We start from the raw sequence: 24,731 nt of genomic DNA on the forward strand, positions 1-24,731 counted from the left end.
ATAAACAACATGAAAATTTAAAGAGACAAAATAACAAGCATGTTGACGGGCTTTGTACTATATTAGTACTAATTCATTCATTTAATTTGGGATTATCCTTTTTGCTTGGTCTTTTTGGAGTAATGTTAATGCATGTCCATTTTCATCTGACTTTATCTTATAGACATATTCTTTTGTTTGTTGGTTGGTTCTTAGGGCTTAGGGCTAGGGCTATATATATATATATATATATATATATATATATATATTTGAGAATCCTCTTGAGAAAAGCACATATTAGCTGGTTTAGAAGAAGCTTAAGAAGAAGAAGTAGTACCCCTCTTGAGAACATGAGTACTAAGTCATTCCTCCCCGCGGGAGGGCGCTGTTCAGCCTCAATGGTTCCTAAACGATGACCGAGGACGCGATCATTCACAAAAGCAAGCGGTTCTCAAATGGATTTTTAGGTCACAATGGATCCATTTGAGAGCTCCGATGCTCTGGAAGGGCCATCAAAGGCTGCGGCGACAAACACAGAGGTACCGGTGCCGTGGTCGCGCTTCTCTGCCTGGCTCGAGTGTGTGTGCGTCGTAACCTTCGACCTCGAGCTCGGACAAGCCATAGAGGTACACAAATTACGTGCATGTACCAAAATCCGATTGTGAAAAAAATGCAGTGACAGTGCAAACGTTCTGATAGCACCACTGTAACCACAGCAACAGCAGCATCACTGTGTATCTTTAACATTCTTTCTCTTGTTATCAGCTCGTTTACCCTCACGATGTCAGACTCACAGAGAAAGAGGTAAGATGAATTTGATTTACATATTTGATTTATTCGTTTATTTTCCTGCAGTATTATAAATATATAGAGCTAAATGTGTTACAACGATTTTCAAAACACTCATTTCTTTCTACAATGCCTCTAAAACCCTTCACTTCCTTCTGTCTTTTAGAAAACAAGCATCTGTTACTTATCGTTTCCTGACTCATACTCAGGTAATGTGCTGGCACAGGCTGATCTGATCAGCGCTTTCATGATAAACAGCTGAAACATGAGCATTAATCACATGAGTGTGGTGTGTGTGTCTATCCCAGGATGCCTCGGGGACACTCAGTTCAGCTTCAGACTGCGGCAATCAGTGGGCCGCAGTAGCTCTTGGTTTGGGCAGGAGGATGTGTACAACAAGGATGCACCTGTGACCCTGCAGGTTAGAAATAGACTTGCTCTGATTAACACATTTCCCAGCATCACAACTGATTGATATGTGCTTAGAACCAATAAATTCCATAAATAAGGTGTGCATGTAAATGACCGTACTGTCTTTCAGAAGGAGCATGCACATTTCCACGGGTATGTGTATTTCAGGCAAGTGAAAGATGCGTCTGTCAAAAGGGGCTACTTTCAGAAGGTGTGTAACTGAAATGAAAGATATACATGTTTGTCACAATGAGCTTTTCCAGTCTGTTTAGACTTTACACTTTGATTGAATGTATTTAGTCAAGGTCCTTGTGGGTAAATAATATACTGGAATAAATGACTGTTTTGTGCTGGAAATGATTTCAGTATTTCTATATCCCTAGTCTCTGGTGGTGGTGTCCAGATTGCCGTTTGTGAACCTTTTCCATTCGCTGCTGAAGGTCATTGCTCCTGAGTACTTTGAAAAGCAAGAACCTTGTCTTGAGACAGGTGAGACCAGCTTGACTTGGGAAAAAAAATGTATATATCCATATGAATATTCAGATATATATATTTTTTTTTTTTTTTTATGAAATTAATACTTTTATTTAGCAAGAATGCATTAAATTTAACAAAATTGACAGTAACATAAATGCTGTTCTTTTGAACTTTGTTCATCAGAAATATATCTTAAAAAATATGAAGCACCACAACTGTTTTTAACATTTATTTAGCAAAATTTTTCTTGAGCACTAAATCAGCATATTAGAACGATTTCTGAAGGATCATGAGACACTGAAGACTTGAATAATGATGCTGAAAATTCAGTTGTGCCATCATAGGAAAATAAATGACATTTTAACATGTATTAGAAAACAGTTATTTTAAATTGTAATAATAGTTCACAGTAGTACTGTTTTTTTTTTTAATTGTATTTTTGATTCAGTAAATGCAGCCTAAATTAGCATGAGAGACTCAAAACACTTTTGGAAAAAATCTTACTTGCTCCAAATTTGGAACGGTAGTTTATATAATATATGTGTATGTGTATGTGTATGTACATAAATCAACTGGGTAATTCAGTAAAGATTTACATAAACATGAAAACCACCCATGCCAGCATTCATATACTGCTTTTAAAATATCAAACAGAAAGCTCAAATCCTCAGTCATATTGATTAATATCTTTCAGTCTGTAATGAGATTGACCAATGGCCGGCACCAGTACCAGGACAGACACTCAACTTACCTGTGATGGGTGTGGTGATGCAGGTGAGATGATTTTGGATGGAAAAACTCTTCAGAAGGAACATCATTCTTATTCATTTTAGTACAATTCCACTTACAACATGTTAGTTGGTGTTTTGATGTCTTATCTAATTTTGTTATTAATCTAGATTGATTTTGGATTTGCAGGTCAGAATTCACTCAAAAGTCGAAACGCCAGCTGGAAGCCCTGTCAAACAACCACAAACAGAGGTGCCTACCTCATTCAACTATGACAATCATGCACACATGCTTTAATTTTAACATATGCTTGCATTTTTGCAGAATCTGCTCCTTGCCCCCACGGTTCTTCCATCAGTTCACGAGTTGGATCTTTTCAAGTGAGTATTACACCGGTTGTACATGTTATCTGTAATTACTAAACCATCTGTTGATTTTATAGCCCTCGCTAATAGCAGCCCTAATTGACCTTCATGTAATCAGATGTTTCCAGTCAGTCCTGATTCACGTGCAGATGCTCTGGGAGCTCGTGTTGCTAGGAGAGCCTGTGGTTGTTATGGCACCCTCTCCAACCGTCTCCTCAGAGACTGTGTTGGCCCTGGTCAGGTATGGATATTGCGTTTTTAAAGCTCTCCTTCTAGAAGCGCATAAACAACATTAAGTAATTACTAGGAACTTATAATAATGACAATAACAGCTGATAGGGTTTCTATTGGTCTGTTTCTATTAGAGTTTATGCCTATGTTTATTCATCAGCAAACTCCAAACCACACCATTTCAGAACTGTTTGGATGTTTATTTACAATTATGGTTTTTGTGAAATTGCAAAAGCTTTTTAAACATGTTAATTAGTAAAACACATTTTTAACAATTGATAGGATTGTGTAGTTTTGCATATATTTTATATGTTTTATGTTTACTGTTTAGCACTATCGCCCCACTGCATTACTGTGGTGATTACAGACCATACTTCACCATTCATGACAGTGAATTCAAGGAGTACACAACCAGAACTCAGGCTCCGTAAGCAAAAACTCACATGCCACCCAAAGTCTCTCTTTAAAGGATAATTTCTTTAAAAATTCTGTAATTGTTTACTGACCATCATGTCTTTCCAAACTCATGCTTTTCTTTAACAAAAGATGAATTTTTGAAGAATGATCGAAGCTATTTTTTCGTATAATGAAAGTGAATGGGGACTGGAACTGAAGAAGCTGCAAAGTGACACAAAGGAATGTAGCACACAAATGTATGGACCTCTGTTATTTAGTAGTTGACCAAATTGTCAGCAGCCATGATATTCTTCAAAAATTCACCTTTAGGTTTGGTCTAAATGTGAGCTACATGTGCACTGTGTGTTTCCCTGACTCTTCGGTCTGTTTTCTGCTTTCAGGCCCAATGTGATACTTGGTGTCACAAACCCTTTCTTTATAAAGACCTTTCAGTGCTGGCCACACATTATTCGCCTCGGAGACCTGAAGATGTCTGGTAAATTATGCTCCATTTTTGCAGCAACGCTCATCTTTTAATAACATATGATTTTGGCATGTTGCACGAGAGAGGTCTGAATGGAGTTTCTTTGCAGGTGATTTACCAAAGCAAGTGAAGGTCAAGAAACTGGCAAAGTTAAAAACACTGGATACTAAAACAGGTACGCAAGTAATCTTTGCGATAATCTCATGTGCTGAATAAAACGTGTGTGTGTATATATATATATATATATATATATATATATATATATATATATATATATATATATATATATATATATATATATATATATATATATATATATATATATATATATATATATATATATATTTTTTTCTTTCTCTTATACCATAAAGGTATATACACAGCATACAAGACCTTTCTACACAAAGATAAAGCCCTCATCAAGCGACTCTTAAAGGTAGGCTGCAAATGTTCATTCTTGAAAAATAGTAATATTATAGTAATATTAATATTATTATAATAATTTAAGTTAAAAGTAAAATTACGTCGAACTGTGTTTTTTTAATTTTTCCTTTTAGGGTATCCAGAAAAAAAGGCCGTCAGAGGTTCAGAGCGCCATTTTGAGGCGGCATCTGTTGGAGCAAACGCAGAGTTTCATTCTTCCGCTGGTAACAAGTTTAAAAAACATTTTTGCACCTTTGTTCAGAGCTTAATGATTTACTGTTTCATTTTATTCACTAAGCAGTATTGAGCGCCACACCCATTCTTTTCTTTAGGAACAGTATCTGGAAAGTCTCATGCCGCCACAGAGATCTATGTCTCCATGGAAGGTTGGTAAATCAGATTAAGGAGATATGAAGTGAAGTCTTGTGATTCAAGTGACAATGAAACAGTTGTATATGTATGTATGTCTCAGACCCCTCCTCAGATCCGGGCTTTCAGTCAGGATGAGTTCATGAAGACCCTGGAGCAAGCAGGGCCACAACTAACTCTGAAAGGAGATTGGACAGGCCTGTACAGGTAAAATGCCAGGGCTGCATTTCCCAAAAGCATCAAACCCATTGGCATCAATAACCTGTTCAGTATATCTAGGCTTATGCTCCTTTGATGAGAAACACAGCCCAGGACATTTGGGAACTAAAGACTGAAACTTCCTGCTAATTGTGCTTATAATAAATGTTTATATGTAGGCGTTTCTTCCGTTCACCAAACTTTGATGGCTGGTATCGGCTCAGGCACAGAGAGATGACACAGAAAGTGGAATGTCTTCATTTAGAGGCCATCTGTGCGGCTGTGAGTATGATATTGGATCTGGATTTGGTCTCTGTTTATATCACTATAATCCTTAAATCTTTCTTCTTATCAGTTCAGAATGTGTATGCAAATAAAAGAATGTTTAAAGGATTCGTTCACTCAAAAATGATACGCTCTCAAGTCGTTCCAAACCCGTATGACTTGTTCTGTTTAACACAAAAAGAGGAATTTATTTGAGGAATTGAACTGGTCGCTCTTTTCCATGCAATTGCCATGAATGTAAACAGAGGCTTTGAAGCTTCAGAAAGGATGCAAAAGCACCATAAAAAGCATCATAAAAGGATAATAAGAGTAGTATATGTACCTAACACTACCGTTCAAAAGTTTGGGGTCAGTCAGAATTGTTTTTCTTGAAAGAAATTAATGCTTTTGTTTGGTAAGTATAGATCAAATTGAAGAAAATGACAGTAAACACATTTTATAATGTTAAAAAAAAAAATCTATTCAGCAAAAAACATCCTAAACAAAAGAATTAGAATGATTTCTGAAGGATCATGTGACACTGAAGACTGGAGTAATGGTGCTGAAAATTCAGCTTTGCATCACAGGAATAAATTACATTTGAAAATAGATTTAAAAAGAGAGCAGTTATTTTAAATTGTAACAGCATTTTTACTGTATTTTTTAAGAGCATTAAAGCATAATAAAAACTACTTCTCCCTCAGTCTGCTGTTAACTTCTGTGACTAGATTATCCAACCATTTTGTGAACGAATCATTCAATGTTTTTAAAACTGAAACCATTTATTAAAAAAACTCAAAGGAAAGATTGAATAACATCTACAATTCATGAACCTTAATAAACACACCAAAGAAATGAAGATCTGAAGATTTTTCAATGAATAAAGACTTAAATTTCAGTCTGTTTTTAGTTGCATGGAAAAGCGGCCAGTAAAATTCCTCAAAATCCTTCTTTTGTGTTCCACAGAAGAACGAAAACTGTACGAGTTCAGAACAACATGAGGGTGAGTTAATAATAATAAGTCATTTTAAATGATGAATTATTCTTTTAATGGCTCATTTAATTTGTTTCGTTTCCATTAATTCAGGATCTGCTGACATGGACCAAAGACAAATCAGAAGTAGAGATTGTTGACCTCATCCTGAAGCTTCGGGAGAAACTGGTGAGTTCAACCACATTTTGAGTATGAAGGGGATAAAAGTGAATTATTTGTGTTTTACGTTAAAACATTTGCCTGAAGCTTCTATCTCTTATTCTATATGTCCTACCCAGACCAGAGCTCGAAAACACCAGCTTCCAGTTAAAGAAGAACTCCTGGAGAGATTAGAGCAGTCCATCCAGACCATCATCAGCTCCTTGCCAGAGGATCTACAGACATTATTACACAGACAATGACAATCAGACCCACGTGAACAACACTGACCAGCAGATCCACTGATACATACACAGAGACTGTCTTTCCAGAATATACCAGCTATATTTGAACCCATAACACCTGCACAGGTATCAGCCCACATTTCGTCTTCTGGTAAACCCATACACTACCTGAGAGGCCTTTCATTTTGGATGTACAGTACAGGAGAGAAACAACAGATACTGCTGCTATACAGGGTCCTAGATGACACACGAAGAACACAGAAAACATTGATACTTTGATTAAACTCATTTGAAGTCCTCAGCTAGACTTCACACTAGATTTTAGATGTCTGCTAAATTGCATTTTAACATGCACCAAGTATTTAGAGCCTGCAGTCAGTTAGGACTGCATGAACGAGGCATTTATTTTATAAATCAACGTTTAGTCAAATAGATTAATAAAAGGATCAACAAATTGGCTTTTAATTAGCATATGCAGCATTTTTTTGTTTTTTTGCATATGCAGTGAAGTTCATAAATATGGATGACTTGTTCGTTTAAGATGCTTTTATGATTATCAATGCTTTTATTTCAGTGATGTTTGTTATTATTTAGGGACATCAAGAAGCACATTAGTAAATACACAGCAGCGCTTTTGCCTATTATTTATTTATTTTGTAACTTATTTACACCTTACTTGACCTTTAACCTTTGCACAGGAGCACCTCTACTGCATTGATTGACCTGTTTATATTATTTTTATGTTAGAAGCTGATTGTCTAGTCTTTTTTGTGTTTGTTTGTTTGTTGACAATTTAGATTTGATCTTATTCAGAGCTAGATTAACAGACTCTGGATTAAGATTTATCTAAAACTAAACCGATATGTCGAGTTCAGTGTCATTAATACGCAATACAATCATGTATAAGCTACTCAGTCTGTATATATTGTGTTTGCAAGTCACAAATGTTTCTTTTTTTGATCCAGCCTGAACCTTACTTACCATTTACTTGCCATTTAAGGAAATGGTTGTTCTTTTTATTCGTGCCATTTACAGTTGTGAACCTTGCACTGCACTTTACATATTTACTTTTTCCATTTGTAGTTTGTGTTGGTGCTTTTTCTGTTTTTAGTTTTTTTTTTTTTTGTTAAATGGTTGTAAGTTTCATTTGAAAGTTTGCCGCTTCTGCAGTATTTTAAAATGTTTATTTGAAAGAGCCATACTATGTTTTTATGGTTGGGACTGTATTATTAAAATATGTTTTAACAAACCAGCAGTAAGACTTCAGCTCATCTGCCCGTTAGTAGAGCTCATAAAATTGATAAAATGAGTGTATCAATGGAGCCACATACAAAATGTGCAGTTTGGAAAATCCTATTGAAAAATACTGAATTTGTATAGCATACTATTCTTATTTCTCTCATATTTTTAAATGGCAGAAATATTAAGAGTAGTGTTCTATCTCAAATTCAGCCACTGTCTTAAATGATGGAGCACCTATCTTTTTAATAAGTCCTCCGATTTTTCTTTTTTATTATTGTTGCCATATAATTATTCCAACCAATATTTTTATTGTTAAAAAGTTGCTTATGCAGTGATGTATTTTACAAATCATAAACTGAAGATTAAATGTTTTTAAATATATTGTAATAATATACTAGCATAAAAAATAAAATGCTGAAGAGAGCAAATTACTTTGTTTTGGTCAAGATTGAAAATATTCATTTACCTGACTGACTGATAAAATTTACTTACAAGACATACCAAAACAACCATGAAAATTATCTGTAATTAGTTTTCTCAACAACACAATGTATATTCAGCTTATATAAAGGGATAACAGTGTAGCCAACAAATGTCAAGGGAAAAATAGATCCAACCAAAATCTATCCAAAAAAAAAAAAAATCCTTCTTAAGTTAAATACAAACTGCTGTTTACAAACTCAAAGCAACTGATGATTTTTACATTTATTTTTTAATTGATGATATATTCCCATTAAAAACCCTGGAATTAGTTTTGTGTGTTAAATATATACATGGATTTCATCATGACAATATATGAAAAGTGCTGCTGTCTGAAGGCATTACTTGCTAGATTCCCTCTTAAAAGCCTGTTGGAGCTTTTTAAGAGCATTTTCTTTGGTATAACCCATTCTGTATATGTTAACCTTTCAACTTAACCAAATAGTGTTACATTACATCTCCAGTTATTATACAAAATCAGTAACAACAGTTTGGTGCACCCAACTCTGTTGATACAGATTGAAAACACAGTGTCAAGATTTAATATTATGTTTTGGATGATTGGTCAACTGTGTTACATGATCCAACACTGGATTCAAACCATTCATAAACTGTTTAGTATCCTGTCATGCAATAGCTGGAGTATATATGTCATTATCAGAAACATATCTACATTGTTGCTCCTGTTATTTGGTACCTTCTCACACTGCACACAAAAAGTGGTCAATAAAAATAAACAAATATTTTTCTCAGCATAGTAGAACTGTAAAATCGCTCTTCTCAACTCGTTTGCATCATCTCATCCCTGCCGTCCACCAACTGTGTTGCTGCTGCTTCAGCACAGCCTGTTTCTCTTGAGGACTAAAGTGCAAAATGGTCAAAATGGCCATGAGTGTCTGCTGGCGCCCTCTGGTGTCTTGGAGCGTGAGGAACCTATAAATGACGTTCTTGAGATACTCAAGGTTGGCCCCATCTCTCCCCTGGTCCCGAACACGTTTGTCCAACTGGCCCCGTAGCTCAGCGACCTCTTCTTCATGCCTCTCCCCATTAGCAATCAGCTTTCCTTGTAGTTGATGCAAGTCCTCCTCTAAACGATGCTTTTGTTTGCGCAAGGCGGCCACTTCCACCTCCTTGCGCGCCAGCTGTTCGGCGTACAACAATAAAGTTGGCTCATTGGGTCCAGCTAGTTTTAGAGCTTGAGCGATAATGTCACTTTCTTCTTGTTCTGGGTCAGCTTCCTCTGGGTCACCTCCTTCTATTGCTGTGCTGTTATTTGTAGCGTGTTTCTGATGGCTTCCAAAGCCGATAACCGTTGCCGCCCGGAGTCGCTCCAGCTCTAGGTCTTTTTCTGCAAGAAGAGCCATTGTGCGATCTCTCTGTTTGTGCAACTCTTCCTCAAGCCGCAAGAAGTTCTCCCTGTGTTGAACCTCCAGCCTCTCGACTTCCTGTTTGTGGGTCTGCTGGAGCGCTACAAGCGCTTGTTGCCGCTCCTCCAGGTCCCGTTTGTGCCGGACTTCCGCTTCGTCAGAAATGATACGAAGGTTGATGTACTTCTCCTTCAGCTCAGCCAGCTGGTCACGTGCTTCTTCTAACTCTTTGGCCTGGCTGCCATCTTTCGTGTTCTTGTTTTTCAGAACACCCTGCGCCCTCATTTTGTAGCGCTCAAACTCCTCCCTAAGCTGCCGGAGCTCTTGTTGGTAGTGAAGCACTGAAGTCTTCTCGCTCTCTGAGACTTCCTGGTTCTTTTCTCCTCCAGTAGCCTTTCGATGTCCAGACTCTGGTCTTGAGATCTTTGCGCAGCCAGGAAGAGTAATTTCTTCACCTTCTCAAGTTTGTTCTTTAACACATCCACATTCAAGTTGTTGTCATCGAGGTTTAGATCGGAAGTCGTTGACCTGTTTACTGCTGCGATGGCGAGGGTTTTGTTCTCGGTGTCGAGTTGAAGGATGCGTTCTCTCAGCCTCTGAGCGTTTTGTTGGTCCTTCTGTCTGGCCTTCTCACAGGCACCCAGTAGTTCGGAGAGCTCAGACACTCGCTCCTCAAGGCTAGCAACTCGTGCTTCCTCCATCTGTGCCTGTTCTCGGAGACGCTCATCTGCTTGCGCCACCTTCAAAGAAGAAATGAGAATAAATGTTTAGATCAGCAATAGACCAGGGGTGTCCAATCCTGTTTCTGGAGGGTGACTATCCTGAGTTCTGAATTTAACACACCTGAACCAACTAATGAGGGTATTACAAGAAATCTACTGGCAAGTCTGCTGGGGCAGGTTGGAGCTAAACTCAACAGGATGTAGGGTGCTTCTCAAATGGAGGGACGCATCCTAGTAAATCTGCATATCTAAGCTGCCACGTCATAAAACTCCATCAAAATCATCTCAATCTGAAGGATCCTTAGTAGACGGACTTTGTTTTGCATCCTTCATTTGACTGAGCTTGTTCAATTTCATTAAGTGATGCAAGACAAAAAAAAAAAAAGAAAAGATTTTTGAGGTGACGGCATTATGTTTTCTTTTGTTTTGTTATAAATAAATCACATAATGGTAACCACTAGGAGACCACTCTTGCGAATGGAGGTGGAGACTGACCTGGAAGAGAAAAAAATTGTTGAATAAAATTGTTATTTTTGTTTTCTTTGTGCACAAAAAGTATTCTCATAACATTACAGTTGAACCACTGATGTCACATGGGCTATTTTAACAATGTCCTTACTACCTTTCTGGGCCATGAAACATCTCAAGTTGCGTTGCAGTCTACGCAGGGTCAACAAGCTCTTGGATTTCATCAAAAATATCTTAAATTGTGTTCCGAAGATGAACGGAGGGCTTATGGGTTTGGAACGACATGAGGGTGAGTAATTAATGACAGAATTTTCATTTTTGGGTGAACTATCCCTTTAATTCTTTTCATGTTATTGGCAATAACCAATAAATGGCTGATATCAAAATTTGAAAATAAATAAATCTAAATTTATATAAAGTAAATACAAAATCTAAGACTTACGTAAATCATTTTGAATACTTTTAAGCGAATTTAGGAATTACAACATTATGATGTACATTATAAAAATGGATATTCATTTTGAGATTTACTAAAGATACCAATATTAAAGTCAGTATAACATGAAAATTCAATCAATAAAAAATACATTATTATTATTATTATTATGCATTTTCTTAATGCATGCTATTAATCTTATTGTGAACAATTCATCCATACACGTTTCATTTTTATTTACTTTTATTTTTTTAAATCAAAATGTCATAAAGTGATCTTCTGGTGAAGACTTCCGGTGATGTATTCCCGACATCTCAACAAGGTTTAGACCACTTAAACCTCGTCCCTTTCTTACAACCGACCGCAAATAATTCAAATCTGCCTCAACAACCAATGGACTGAACCAAGTCTCCTCCCAACACTTCACTCACATGTCAGTACGTCACAATACGGAAGAAAGATCTGTTCTTCTGCTATATGTGCTACTTGCTTTACATTGCAAAACAAAACAGCCAGTTAAATGAAGTGAGGAGACAAGAATTAATGTTATGAACCTAACGTGGATTTCAAGACAAAATTGCAAGATACGTCATCTTCAAAACATACCTTTCTGATTTCCTGCTGAAGCTGCTGGTTGAAGTGAGCTTTGAGCTCTGCAATCTCTAGCTGGAGCTCCTCGACTCGTGGATCAGGTTTGCTCTTCTCCACCGCTGCAGCCTTCAGGCTCTTCCTCAGCTCCTCCCGTTCTTGAGTGATCTCTTTCAGCTGCGTTTCACAATCTATCCCTCGGTCTGCCGCCTGCATGGCTTCAGCCAATGCCTCACGCGAATCCTCCAGTTTGAGTTCGGCGTCCTGTCTCAGTCCCCTCTCCTCCTGCAGGAGTTTCTGGAGCTCTCGGAGCATGAGCGCGTGATCGCCCTGCTCCTGCTCCCGTTCGTGCTGCTGGGTTATGACACGGGCTTTGCTCTCCGCCAGCTGCTCCTGCAGGCTCTGAAGCTCCACCCGGTGCTGCTTCTGCTCTTCCTCCATCCTGGCCTGCAGCTCCTCCAGCTCCAGCTTCATCTTGCGCTTGTCCGCCTGGAATGAAGCTTCCATTCTGGACTTTTCTTGAGTGACGGTGGCTAAGGAACTGGTCAGAGTGGACAGCTGCGTTTTTAGTTTGATAACACGACGGTCTGTGTCCGCTGCAGGTGGTGGCGGCTCCGTACATCCACTGCTGCTGCTGCTGCTGATACCACTTTCAGACCCACTTGCCTCTTCAGATTGCCGAGGCAATGCATTTGCTACAGTCCCAGCGGTGGCTCCATCTACAGCACAGCTTTGGTCCTCCTCTATTTGGTCTCCTTTAGTGCTGTTGCTGGTCACGCTAGTGGCCGTTTCAGCAGAGGCCGCTGTATCCAGGCTGTCTTCGCTGTGAAGTGAAGATCGGTCATCCCCAAGGTCAGAGGGCAAAGTTCGCTCAGCATCTTCCGTACCTCCACCGAATGACAGGTTATCACCACGCTGGCTTAAATCGACCTCCTGCGAAATGGTCAGTACTTTCAGGCTGGCTTCCAAGGCCTCTTTTTCCTTGAGTAGGCTTTGGTATGCTCTGACAACATCTTTAAAGCGTGTCTGATACTTCACAAGCTGTTTCTTCTGCACTTCGATGGTTTCCAGCAGCTCCTTCTTGCCTGCGCCTCCACCAAAGCTCATACCGAACTTCTCCATGTTGTATCAGTGTCAGTCAGGTTTCATACTCTCTGCTGTAATATCCACCTGCAAAGTAAACACAGATTTATGACTGAGAAATAAAGAAGGGCAATGTGGAAAATCATTAAGCAGCATTTCACAGTATTTGGAGTTTGCTTAAACCTAAACATTTCCAAAATGCTTTTGTGAATGATGTTTGTTTTACACTTTAGTATTCTCAATGGAAAGCACATATAATAAAATGAAAATAAAACAAACACTCATAATTTGACTTTAAACTTTTTCGTGTTTTGTTGTTAGTTAGTGCTTTTTCCCAGTATTTTAAGATAATACTGAATATATTTATAGCTCATATCGGTGATTGTTGTCTTTAGCTAATTAGTTAGCAAGTTGTAAAGGTGTGAGAATACATACATTACATTAAATCCCACATTATGACATTTATGTATAAAGCACTGTGCAAAACACGTTAACCGAACGTGCTCTTAACAACGTTTGGTGTTCATATAAGCGTATTTAAAATAAATAAAAGAAATATCGTATTACCGGAGTAAGTTACGTGTCCTGTTTGCTTGCAGCCGTCGCTTCCTGGTCAGGAAATGACGTTTGACTGAAAATTAAAAGTTTAATTTTAATTTAAAATAAATATTACAAGTGCATTACAAATCTGTTTTATATGCCAGCTTATTCGATTTTTAAATATCATCTATAAAAATATGCATATAACAAATATGAATCGAGCTGGAAAAATGTATTGTCCATTGATTTCACTTCTTTGTTTGTTGTGGTTAATGCTGTTCTCAAACTTAAACAGTGACTACCGCCATCTATAGTTACTGTAGAATAAGACTGAAAATAGTAGGCTACATTACTTTCAAAATCATTTAATACACACACGAGGTTACGTACTCTTACACCACAACAAAAGTGCATACTTTTATGGCATAGTATGCTATTTGATAATCGGCTGTGGCATGTTAGCCATGTTCAAAAGTAGTATTTTTTTTTTACTTGTAATGGGAGTTTATCAAACCTTTAGACAAAATATAAAACCTTGCTTTTTTGTGTCATATTTGATATACATCAGGCTTTTATGGCCCATATACTGTGAGAATATAGTGAGATACTTGAGAGAGAACTCAAGGAGAAAACTAAAATACCTACATTTTATTCAGAAACCCAAGCCAGTTTCATTTTTGTAACATTTAGATGGTATTTTAGTTTTTATTAAAATTTTGAAATAGCTTTCATTTTAGGTTTTGTTTTCAATTTAACTTTAGTTTAAATTTGAGACATTTTGTTTTGTGTTTTTGACATTTCTATACTTTTATTTTGTTTTTTAGTTATTCTCCAACTGGCTGAAGTATTGGCTTTTGTATATTTTATTTTAGTTTAGTTTATGTTTATTTTATTTCAAGTAATTAAAATATCTATTAGTCTCTCATTTAACTATAATAACCCTGGCCAAAATTAGCAAAAATATGCAATTTGGTGCAGTTGTTATTATGGCAAAATGTAACCTAAGAAGAACTTCTGATAGCTTTTAATGTAAATCACTGAGATCTTTGTAACCGCATACATAAAATGCATATCAACGTCAGCTGTCACTATATATCTCCCAATATGTCCTAATATTTTAATGTTTCATTTTATGATTATTATTTTCATTGTGGGATAATGCAATGCAATACAATGATGACTGAGAGATGTACAAATAAGTGGACATATTTAGAATTAAAAAGGCCTTTTATTCACTAAAACAGTATGAACTATCAATTAGATGACAGAAGGAATGCAGATTGTGTGCAGCAGATTTTTCAGCAGTGTTTCATGTTGATAATGTAGAGGCCTTGGAATGTATCAAATATGGTACAATATTCCAATAAACCACAACAGCATTTGAAACATGTATATTTTTTCATTGTTCAAGTATAAACAGATGACTCTTCATGGATATAACCATTATCCATTAAATGTTCTCACTCTAAATGTAACAAAGTAAAACATTGTTTTATTTTTTGCAATACTATTTATTTTTCTGTAACCAACCCAAACCAAAAAAAATAAAAAAATTCTTCCAGTGTTGAGCAATGTGTGTTTTTTTTTCTATGAGTCTGTTGACCACCTAATTGGCTGAAGCTCTTTCCACATGATGAACACTTGTAAGGTTTTTCTCCAGTATGGATTCTTTGGTGCTGTTGCAAATAATACACTTTAGAAAAGCAATTCCCACACACAGAGCAAACATGCTCTTTCACACCATCATGTAATTTCTGGTGCTCTTTCAAACAATCCAACCGTGTAAAACTCTTTCCACATATAGAACATGAGTACGGCTTCTCCTTTAGATGAACCGTCTGATGTCTTTTCAGCTCATAACCCCAAAGAAATGTTTTTCTGCACTGATCACAGCTGAGTGGTCTTACTTCTTTAAGAAATAACAAGATCCCTGATACTAACATTTCTTATCCGCACTCAGCTCTTCATTTTCCTCTTTCACTTCCATATTGGCCTAAAATGAAATGATGAAATAATCAAAAACCCATTGACACCTTGCAAACCTCTAGGTCTAGGAAGTATGTTTCTTTTTCCCTCTTCTTCTTTGTTTTGTTGAGGAGCGATTCGCAAAGTTAAAAGTGCACTACCGCCTCCTTGCTGTAACTGTGCTTCCGTAAAAATAATACTGGAATATTTCACATCAGAGTGCTCTTAAATTATGTATTAAAAAAAAAAGAAAGAAAACTACATGATATCTAATATCAATTTATTATCAAGTGATTTGTGTTATAACGTCTGATACTTTCTAGTAAACTGTGCACAGTGGCACTGTTTTGAAAAGCAGGAAGTTGAACTGTGCGAGGCAGAGCTGCTTGTGTTTGCAGACAAACAAGTCCTTCCCAATGCCATGACAGTGAGTGACCTGACAGACAAACTAAAAAACTATCAAACTATTAAGAACAGAGAATTACTAAAAAGTGCTCGAGCAGAAATCAGATGCTAATAAATAACATATGAGATGCCAGACGTGCCTTGCATACAGGACATGTCGAAATCCTCTGCTTGTTCCAACTTCACATTCAGGACTTTGTAATCAGTTCCTGTTCTAACGCACTCTTCTGTATTTTCCATCCCCATTTCTTCTCCTTTGTCATCCATTCTTTTCTTTTTTTAAAGCCTCATCATCTTATTAGTCATTTAACCTTGTATAAGTATGTTTTGCTATAAAACAAAGATTAAAGATGAAGGTATTGTACTATTTTAGGGGTATACAGAGATAAAAGCATAAAGGAACGAGTAAGATTAAGAATTTCCAAAATTACTCTCATAAAGCATATCATTCCAGACTACGAACAGGAAAACCATTTTCATCTAGTGTATGAATGACTATTACATTTTAATATAAAGTAACAGTCATTCAGTCAAGATTATGACAGACAAAAGCACTTTTGTCAATTCAGTACAATTTGTAAAAGAAAAATTAATCTTGTTCTACATCATGCTCATGAGTGGGATCCTTCAACGTATTTATATATATATATTTTACTTCAGGAATTCAGTATAAAATGTAAAAAATAGTTTTTGACAGTATATATATATATATTTAACTTTATGCACAGTAAGACCATGACAGACATACTGTTTAAGCTCTAAAAAGCTCTAAAGGCTGTAGTGCAATATTTTATTATTCAACATTTATTGTATGTAACCACAGTTAATTCAAGGCTTATTTTTTACAAACCAAAAAAACAAAGTAAAATATGCATAGTACTTTATTTAATATATTATTGTTAATGCAATTATTCAAAGATGTGATTTGAAGCCTGTTAATTGAACACATTTGGAAATAGACTGCAAGATGCATTCAGTGCACTTAAATTTCTGCTTTCACAGATCCCAGGGAAAATAACTTATTATAACACCTTACTACAAGGTTTCACACTTTACGCTAAAACTGGAATATGAAATTTATAATGAAATTATAACACCCAGTGTAACATCATTGGAGAAAAACTGCTTCCGTGGCTAATGCATGTGTTTGTATACATAATTCGAGTCTATTATGATTCCTGAATAAAAATAGGATAGTCCTTAAGGTCGTGTATTTGTATGAGGAAACCATAGGTTAATGGATTGAGAGGGTTAAATGTAAATACACCCATATAATGAACTCCAGTAATACCTTAAATGTGACCATTCAAGCATAAATGGGGGCTAAAGTATTGATAGCATTTACTCCTGCATTAAAAGACATAAGATGAATCTCTTAACCAGTCTGTAACATTGTATTCATACAGGAAAAACACATTAACTTACTCTGATTTAGGTCTAACACCTGACACCACCCCCAAATCGGTGTAATAAAGTCTTTTACAAAAGAAATTGAGTGTGATTGTGCTAAACATCAGATAGTTGTAATGGCTGGGTCATTTCAATGTGAGGGCACCATTTTGAGCTTGTAATAATGGGTAAGATCAGTCCATATTGTCCTCTTTACTACACATTAACAGGTTCCCGCTGGTTGTTCTGCCTTTTGACTACAAAAACTTTCTGTCCGGAGATGGTCACAGCATAAACGTAGTCTTCGAGCATCACTGTAAACAAAAAACACAAAATAACATCACAATTATATTTATTAAGTAACAGATTTACGTAGATTTTGAAAACAATTTACTGCAGTATAGAAATCTAGACAATTGTTTTAATTACAATTAAACAAGCATCATTTTGTTTTATATATATATATATATATATATGTATGTATATATATATAAACAAAATGATTTTAATGATGTAATGAAAGTAATGCAAAATATGTAAATATATGAAATATATGAAAATGCAATGCAATTATATATGAAAATATATTAAACCGCAAAATACATAATTTCTTAATATTAGGATGAAAAATTCTAAACATTTCTGACAGGCTTTAAGAGATTCAGTTAGGTGGGATGTAGAGGTCCAGGTGAAAATATATATGATTCTTACCTGACATGCGTTTGAAAGGGGGCTCAGCTGTCCCATGCAATCTGAAACGACAAGCTGTTCTGACCATCTGCATGATCACTCCTGCTGTGTGCTCGTCATTCTCTAGCTCTCCTGCAGACTGTAACAGGACAAGATTTATCTATCCATCTATCGTATCTCGCAAAAGTGAGTACACCCCTCACATTTCAGCAAAAATTTTAGTACATCTCTTCAAGGGACAATACTACACAAATGAAACTTGGATATATTTTAGAGTAGTCAATGTGCAGCTTGTATAGAAGAACAAATTTACTGTCCTCTAAATATAACTCAGCATATAGCCATTATTGTCCAAATAACTGGCAACAAAAATGAGTACACCCTAAGTGAACATGTCAAAACTGTGTCCAAAGTGTCAATATTTTGTAGGGACACCATTGTTATCTAGCACTGCTTTAATCCTCCTGGGCTTGGACTTCACCAGAGCTGCGCAGGTTGTTGCTGGCATCCTCTTCCACTCCTCTATAATGGCATCACGGAGCTGCTGGATGTTAGACACATGGTGAATGCCCCATATGTGCTCCATAGGGTTCAGGTCTGGAGACATACTTGGCCACTCCATCACCTTCACCTTCACCAGCAAGGCAGTTGTCATCTTGGCGGTGTGTTTGGGGTCGTTATCATGTTGGAAAACTGCCGTTCGGCCCAGTTTCTGAAGGGAGGGCATCATCTTCTGCTTCAGAATGTCTCAGTACATGTTGGAATCCATGGTTCCCTCAATGAACCTCAGCTCCCCAGTACCAGCAGCACTCATGCAGCCCCAGACCATGAAGCTACCACCATGCTTGACTGTAGGCAAGACACAATTTTCTTGATACTCCTCACCAGGGGATCGCCACACATGCTGGACACCATCTGAGCCTCATCAGATCAGTCTCATCTATATTAGTCTCATCAGGACATGGTTCCAGTAATTAATGCTCTTGGACAGGTTGTCTTCAGCAAACTGTTTGCAGGCTTTTTGTAAGCCAGCTTCAGAAGAGGCTTCCTTCTGGGATGACGGCCATGCAAACTGACTTGTTGCAGTGTGCAGCGTACGGTCTGAGCACTGACAAGTTGACCTTCCGCTTCTGCAACCTCCAAAGCAATGCTGGCAGCACTCATGCATCTGTTTTTTGAAGCCAGCTTCTGCACCTGACGCACAGCACAAGGATCTAACATCTTTGATCGACGCCAGCGAGGCCTGTTCCGAGTGAAACCTGTCTTGGAAAACCTCTGTATGCCACTGGCCACTGTACTGTAACTCAGTTTCAGGGTGTTACTGATCTTCTTATAGCCTCGGCCATCTTTGTGGAGAGCAACAATTCTAATTCTCAAATCCTCAGAGAGTTCTTTGCCATGAGGTGCCATGTTGAACATCCAGTGGTCAGTATGAGAGAATTGTACTCTAAGCACTAAATTTTAACTGCTGTAATATAAGATACACAAATTTGTATAGTCCTATCAAGCAGACAAAAACATGAACATGATGAATAGGACATGTGGCTTTGCATGGCTAAACGACGTATAGCTGTTATCACTTAGGGTGTACTCACTTTTGTTGCCAGCTTTTTTGACAATAATGGCTGTATGTCAAGTTATTTTCAGAGGACAGTAAATCTTTACTACTATACAAGTTGCACATTGACTACTCTAAAATATATCCATGTTTCATTTCTATAGAATTGTCCCTTGAAAAGATAGGCTATACTAAAATGAATGGCGAAATGTGAGGGGTGTACTCACTTTTGTGAGATACTGTATATCTATATCTATACACATACATATATACACACACACACACACACACACACACATTAAAATGTCCTATGTGTTAGGGCAATTCTATTGGAATTTGCTCTTCAGAACTCAAGATTCTTTTTCAACACATTTCATCTCATTATGTCAAGGGGTTGCAATATATGATGAACTTTACTGCACATGAAGTGTTTAATAACTTACCGCAAGTACACCTTCCTCACTAACAACCAAATACCCAATCTGATCGGGTATTCTCTCTAAACCTTGGGTCAGAGCGGTGGTCTGCAATTCAACACAAGATAATGCAGGAAATAAACATTAGCAGAGCTCATCTGGCAAATAGTTTCGTGTAGCCTAACAGTTACTGCTTTTTATCGCATTATTTATCATCTGTATCACTTTTCTGTTTTCCATACGCATGCGCACACCACATCAAAAGGAAAATTAAGCTGGACGAATGCTCCCAAATTAAACATTATATTTACCATTTTTAGGCAGAGCAGATGAGTTTACACTTGTCTTCCTTCACGCCCCGCCTCACGTGACTGACAAGCGAGCGTCGCGTGTTTATAACGTCATATCACAAGGCAGATGGGTTTTCCTGTGAATTTGACATCCCTTATGTTTTTATGCCACAACCCGTGATAAAATCCGCAAAACGATCAGAATGTTTTATAGTTACAGAATTCTGCCAGTGTTTAGAGTGTTATCGCACTCAATCTGATCCAGGATCAGATTTACTGTCATAATCAGCACATTAACACGAGCGGCACAGACTCCGGATCAGCTGACTAAATAAAGCGCTTACGGTTTAGTCAAAGCGGAAGTGCAGTAGTCAGCTGATTAAAGCATATGATCCAGCAGGACGGAAAAACATTTCATCCATTCTGTCTGTCATTTTAGCAAATATAAGATAAGATAAAATGCCCGGACGGGGGAAATTAATCGCCGTTATAGGTGATGAAGACACATGTACCGGATTCCTCCTCGGAGGGATCGGAGAGCTGAACAAAAACCGAAAACCCAATTTCTTGGTGGTGGAAAAGGACACCAGCATCGCAGAGATAGAGGAGACCTTTAAGTAAGAGACAGGATTTGAAATTGCTGAATGATTTAAGACCAGATATTACAATATGAAAGCTTGCCTATATAACCTACTATATTAAGGTTTATCATTCACGAATAAAATAGAGCGCGCGCGTGTGTGTATGTGTGTATATATATATATATATATATATATATATATATATATATATATATATATATATATATATATATATATATATATAAATATAAATAATGTGTGTGTTAAGTAATAGGGACATAATAGACATCATATGTCTATATGAAGAGTTCAGATGCAAAATCTTCTAAGTGCCATTTGAAATTTTCTTCTAAAATGAGCATTTTTCTATGTTTATGTTCAGTTGTTTCACTTTATGAACCTATTTATTGTCATTAAAGTGAAATTACTGAACCTACACATAGGAGCCTGATAAAAATGCTCATTTTAGAAGAAAATTTCAAATGGCATTTTGCTTTTGCATCTGAAGTCTTCGTATATGTCCCTATTACTTAAGCATTTAGAGTTTTCAAATAATCCCATTTTGACTGAGAATAGTAGTTTGCATAATTTATAGTACGCAGGTAATTTTTAAATTTGAATATTAACATTAATTATATCTTCATTTTCAGGAGTTTTCTGGCTCGCAGTGACATTGGCATCATCCTCATCAACCAGTTCATTGCAGAGATGATTCGTCATGCTATAGATGCCCACATGGAGTCAATCCCGGCCGTTCTGGAGATTCCTTCAAAAGAGCATCCTTATGATGCCTCCAAAGATTCCATCCTGCGACGGGCCAAAGGCATGTTTTCAGCAGAGGACTTCCGATAAGCTGATACCCCCGTGGGGTCACGGTCTGGCCTTGGCAGGTGTGAGAATAAATGAGTATTACTTCTTGATCTCATCCATCTTGCTGAAGCTGGAACCCGTATTAAGAAGATTAAATAATGATGTGTTGTTAATGTGATGTTCTGTGATTTTTGCCATTCCCAGGTTTGAAGAGGAAATTGTTTGTCAGTGCTCCTAATAATAATTGTTTAAAGTTATATAATATAATTAATTATATTATACATAAAAATGGCAAAAAAGGATATGTGTTATTTTACCCCTTGTGCAAAAGACATTATATACCACAAGAAATTAAGTTAAAAGAATTTATTATATAGTACTGTCTATACCTTTTAACATTTAAGTTCTTTCATCTCAAAGCTGACAATATTAGACTGCAAAGCCACTGTTCCCCCATTTAAATCGGTCTCAAATAACTTAAAATGCTAACTGGACATCTTTGGATCTCTGACATCTGTAACTGTAATATGATGTGCTATAAATGCACATTTTGTCATTGTATTGGCTGTCACTTTGAGCTCTGCAAAGAGCTTTAGGCTACATGATGTGATGTGATTAAATGTGTTAACTTATGTCTTCAGAACTGTGACTTGCAGTTTATTAAAATAAATGGAGTCTGACACTCTTTTGCTTTTGTGTGATGAATATCTGATGTCTAAAAAAATATTATTTTACAATATATTAGTATATTGTTTTACAAAATATTAGTATACAATAAAAAATATTTTAAAAAGCCAAAAAGTACAACAAAATAGTAATAATAAATATTAAAAGATAATAGAAAAAGAATTTTTTTTAATGAACTATACCACATGGATTGCAAGAAACCAAGGTGAAAAGTTCAATCGAGGTGAAATATATTTTGTTTGGCTTAATATACTAAATACATGCTCTTGCAAAAAAGTAAGATACACATTAGGATAATCAACCATGTGTAAAAAACACACGAGGTAATAATCAGAAGAAATGAGAGATAAACTGCTTTGGCGCTAGTTCCTGGAAATCATATTATCACCGTGTTGTCACACACACACGGAAGTCTAACAGAAACCTAAAAACTGATATATCTAAGTTTACTGTAGGTCTAAGAATGACAAACACTGTGAAGAGAGGAGGTGATTCATCTTTCTGTGGTTTCTTACACAATTACTATCAGCTCCCAAATGTTTTCAGAACATTGATAAGGTCCCATCAGTCTTCTGTCCCTGTCTGATTCAAGGACAAAACCTACTCTGGCTTGTGGGAATCGCACACAACTCAAATCCCTAAAAGATGAAAGAGATTTTGAATGATTAGGGAATTGTATATAAACTTAAATCAGCTCTGATCGGCTTCATTCATATTCACTGTGTTCAGTGCTGCTGATGAACAGCATGTTTCTTGTCTGGACTCTCAGCTTTCTGATCCTCAGCTACACTCTTGGGTTTCCCATGTTTAATGGCACAAGGTAAGATATTTTCATGCATACCTATGAGTTTATGTGTATATTTCCACAAAAATATAATGTAAATGTATTCTTTTCAACAGTGTATCTCACATGGAGACTTTTCCAAATGTTACAGAGAGCAACTCCACAGATTATATTAAGACCAATCTGACAAACAGGTATAGAACATTTGGAATCCCATAGAATCCAACTGAATGCTAAAACAATTCTCTCATCTAACCCAAATGTATTGACTTTTCCTATATATCTGAAATAAGGATTCGAAAAAGGCCTTCAGCGTAAGTCATGCATTTATTTATTTATTTATTTATTTTTTAAATAATGCATGCAATACAAATATTATATTATATTTTTGTATGTGTTAACGTATAAACATTTAATATAACAATGATCACAATAATTCTCCTTGTATTTAAAAATAAAGTGTGTTAGTTAAAGGTGTTAACATTTGCGTTTAAAATAATGGAATCATTCTTCACATTGTAGTGCATTAATTCGTTTATTAAAAGGGTTAGTTCACCCAGAAATGAAAATTATCCTGTTATTTACTCACCCTCAAGCCATAGGTGTATATGACTTTCTTCTTTCAGACGATTTTAATCTGAGTTATATTAAAAATTGTCCTGGCACTTCTAAGATCTATCATTGCAGTGGGCGGGTGTTTTTGTTCAACAGTCCAAAACACATTAAATAAATCGCACGCATCCACAACAAAACGTGCCTCACACGGCTCCGAGGGTGAATCCATGCGTTTTTGTAAGAAAAATATCCATATTTCAAACGTAATAAACACTTTTCTATCACTTCCGCTAATGTATGCTACCCCTATGAAATAGCATAAAGACAAATAGCACAAAGAATGCTTGTTTTGTTCATAATCACACTGATAATAATTATATTCTGTTAGACCACACTAATCTAAAATGGATGCATTCATGACAGCTTTCATTAATCGCTTTCACACAGAAATCAAATCTTAAATGACTAGTGAAATGTCACCATAAAGAAGAACAAATAACTTCCTGTCTCATTCCAGTGTCATTTTCTGTATCACCTTTATTCTTTTTGACTCGTATTCCAGCAAATGGCCTTTAAATAATTTCCTTACTGACAAAAGGACAGAATATTTCATTTTAAATTCTCATTCAGTATTTCTAGGTGCCTGAAATTTTCTCTTTTTTCAGCCGAAGGCTTTGTCTTCTGTCCACTTGTTCCTTGTGGAACCTGGGGTCAATGCTACAGGCTGGAAATGAGATTGCTGGGGACGTGACCGGTGATCCAATGGGAATTGGCAAGAAATGAAGCATGTTCCTGAATGATGGAAGATCCAGTGGCGTTTTGATTGACTATAAGAAGAAGTTGCACTAATGCATTACAATGAAGTGATGTGCTCGGTTATCTTACGTTTGCTGTAATATTCTGTGATTTATTTAGGCATGCTGTGTTTCGGCAAGATATACTCTTAATCTTATTGTCTTACAGTAGTGTTGTGATGTTTCTGTTTTAATGAGAATAATTATAGTGTAACAAATCGGCCAGGCCCAACTCTCCACCAACCACAACGCTCCACCTCACCTGAGTACTAATTTTATGGGTACATTGGGTCTTACTGTCAATGTTGTTGCATCTGATTTTGAGGCACTGCAGGTGAATATGGTAAAATAAAATAACAATTTTCCTATGAAATTTGAGATATTTCTGT

At 36.6% G+C, this 24,731-nt stretch overlaps 5 protein-coding genes across 7 annotated transcripts; 3 read left to right on the plus strand and 2 right to left on the minus strand.

Annotated features, from left to right (window-relative positions):
• The first annotated feature begins 331 nt into the window (after positions 1-331).
• On the plus strand, positions 332-7,741 carry dennd6b (DENN/MADD domain containing 6B). 2 transcript variants are annotated; one of them, XM_058773462.1, is made up of 21 exons: positions 332-605; positions 745-783; positions 935-977; positions 1,077-1,189; positions 1,310-1,390; positions 1,563-1,668; positions 2,351-2,430; positions 2,575-2,637; positions 2,710-2,765; positions 2,869-2,991; positions 3,313-3,408; positions 3,779-3,873; positions 3,971-4,036; positions 4,233-4,297; positions 4,419-4,508; positions 4,617-4,670; positions 4,757-4,860; positions 5,031-5,133; positions 6,082-6,118; positions 6,203-6,277; positions 6,388-6,526. In XM_058773462.1, exons 1-20 carry the CDS (start codon positions 453-455, stop codon positions 6,247-6,249), a joined length of 1,614 nt encoding a protein of 537 aa, XP_058629445.1. In that variant the 5' UTR covers positions 332-452; the 3' UTR covers positions 6,250-6,277; positions 6,388-6,526. The 2 variants fall into 2 exon arrangements, with proteins under 2 accessions (XP_058629445.1, XP_058629444.1); XM_058773461.1 differs by lacking the exon at positions 6,082-6,118 and having other exon boundaries at positions 335-605; positions 6,388-7,741.
• A 501-nt stretch (positions 7,742-8,242) lies between these two features.
• Positions 8,243-13,616, minus strand: gcc1 (GRIP and coiled-coil domain containing 1). Its single transcript, XM_058773460.1, is given in 4 exon segments — positions 8,243-9,958; positions 9,961-10,321; positions 11,814-12,965; positions 13,446-13,616. Coding segments are annotated over 3 exon segments (2,415 nt in total). The 5' UTR covers positions 12,918-12,965; positions 13,446-13,616; the 3' UTR covers positions 8,243-9,008.
• Positions 13,617-16,651: 3,035 nt separating this feature from the next.
• On the minus strand, positions 16,652-20,366 carry lamtor4 (late endosomal/lysosomal adaptor, MAPK and MTOR activator 4). The gene is made up of 4 exons (XM_058774323.1): positions 20,153-20,366; positions 19,869-19,949; positions 17,889-18,006; positions 16,652-17,491 (listed from the first exon to the last, which is right to left on the minus strand). The coding sequence occupies exons 1-4, from the start codon at positions 20,153-20,155 to the stop codon at positions 17,394-17,396; spliced, it is 300 nt and encodes a 99-aa protein (XP_058630306.1). The 5' UTR covers positions 20,156-20,366; the 3' UTR covers positions 16,652-17,393.
• Positions 20,367-20,490: 124 nt separating this feature from the next.
• atp6v1f (ATPase H+ transporting V1 subunit F) lies at positions 20,491-22,204 on the plus strand. Of its 2 annotated transcripts, XM_058774322.1 has the most exons (3): positions 20,491-20,748; positions 21,363-21,602; positions 21,727-22,204. In XM_058774322.1, the coding sequence occupies exons 1-2, from the start codon at positions 20,591-20,593 to the stop codon at positions 21,562-21,564; spliced, it is 360 nt and encodes a 119-aa protein (XP_058630305.1). In that variant the 5' UTR covers positions 20,491-20,590; the 3' UTR covers positions 21,565-21,602; positions 21,727-22,204. The 2 variants fall into 2 exon arrangements, with proteins under 2 accessions (XP_058630305.1, XP_058630304.1); XM_058774321.1 differs by having other exon boundaries at positions 21,363-22,204.
• Positions 22,205-22,938: 734 nt separating this feature from the next.
• zgc:193726 (uncharacterized protein LOC561161 homolog) lies at positions 22,939-24,359 on the plus strand. Its single transcript, XM_058774320.1, has 4 exons — positions 22,939-23,029; positions 23,110-23,187; positions 23,287-23,307; positions 24,214-24,359. Exons 1-4 carry the CDS (start codon positions 22,947-22,949, stop codon positions 24,329-24,331), a joined length of 300 nt encoding a protein of 99 aa, XP_058630303.1. The 5' UTR covers positions 22,939-22,946; the 3' UTR covers positions 24,332-24,359.
• Positions 24,360-24,731: the final 372 nt, after the last annotated feature.

Source organism: Onychostoma macrolepis, chromosome 04 (assembly GCF_012432095.1).
Source record: "Onychostoma macrolepis isolate SWU-2019 chromosome 04, ASM1243209v1, whole genome shotgun sequence".
Classification (NCBI taxonomy): Eukaryota; Metazoa; Chordata; class Actinopteri; order Cypriniformes; family Cyprinidae; genus Onychostoma; species Onychostoma macrolepis.

Coding starts and splice junctions, on each gene's coding strand:
- lamtor4 (XM_058774323.1), bottom strand. Junction 18,007..19,868: donor GTGAGGAAGGTGTACTTGCG/GTAAGTTATTAA, acceptor GTCCTGTTACAG/TCTGCAGGAGAGCTAGAGAA. Junction 17,492..17,888: donor CCCTTTCAAACGCATGTCAG/GTAAGAATCATA, acceptor TTTTGTTTACAG/TGATGCTCGAAGACTACGTT.
- zgc:193726 (XM_058774320.1), top strand. CDS start 22,947: ATGAACAGCATGTTTCTTGTCTGGACTCTCAGCTTTCTGATCCTCAGC. Junction 23,188..23,286: donor AAGACCAATCTGACAAACAG/GTATAGAACATT, acceptor ATCTGAAATAAG/GATTCGAAAAAGGCCTTCAG. Junction 23,308..24,213: donor ATTCGAAAAAGGCCTTCAGC/GTAAGTCATGCA, acceptor CTCTTTTTTCAG/CCGAAGGCTTTGTCTTCTGT.
- dennd6b (XM_058773461.1), top strand. CDS start 453: ATGGATCCATTTGAGAGCTCCGATGCTCTGGAAGGGCCATCAAAGGCT. Junction 2,992..3,312: donor ACTGTGTTGGCCCTGGTCAG/GTATGGATATTG, acceptor TTTACTGTTTAG/CACTATCGCCCCACTGCATT. Junction 4,509..4,616: donor AGAGTTTCATTCTTCCGCTG/GTAACAAGTTTA, acceptor TCTTTTCTTTAG/GAACAGTATCTGGAAAGTCT.
- atp6v1f (XM_058774321.1), top strand. CDS start 20,591: ATGCCCGGACGGGGGAAATTAATCGCCGTTATAGGTGATGAAGACACA. Junction 20,749..21,362: donor GAGATAGAGGAGACCTTTAA/GTAAGAGACAGG, acceptor CTTCATTTTCAG/GAGTTTTCTGGCTCGCAGTG.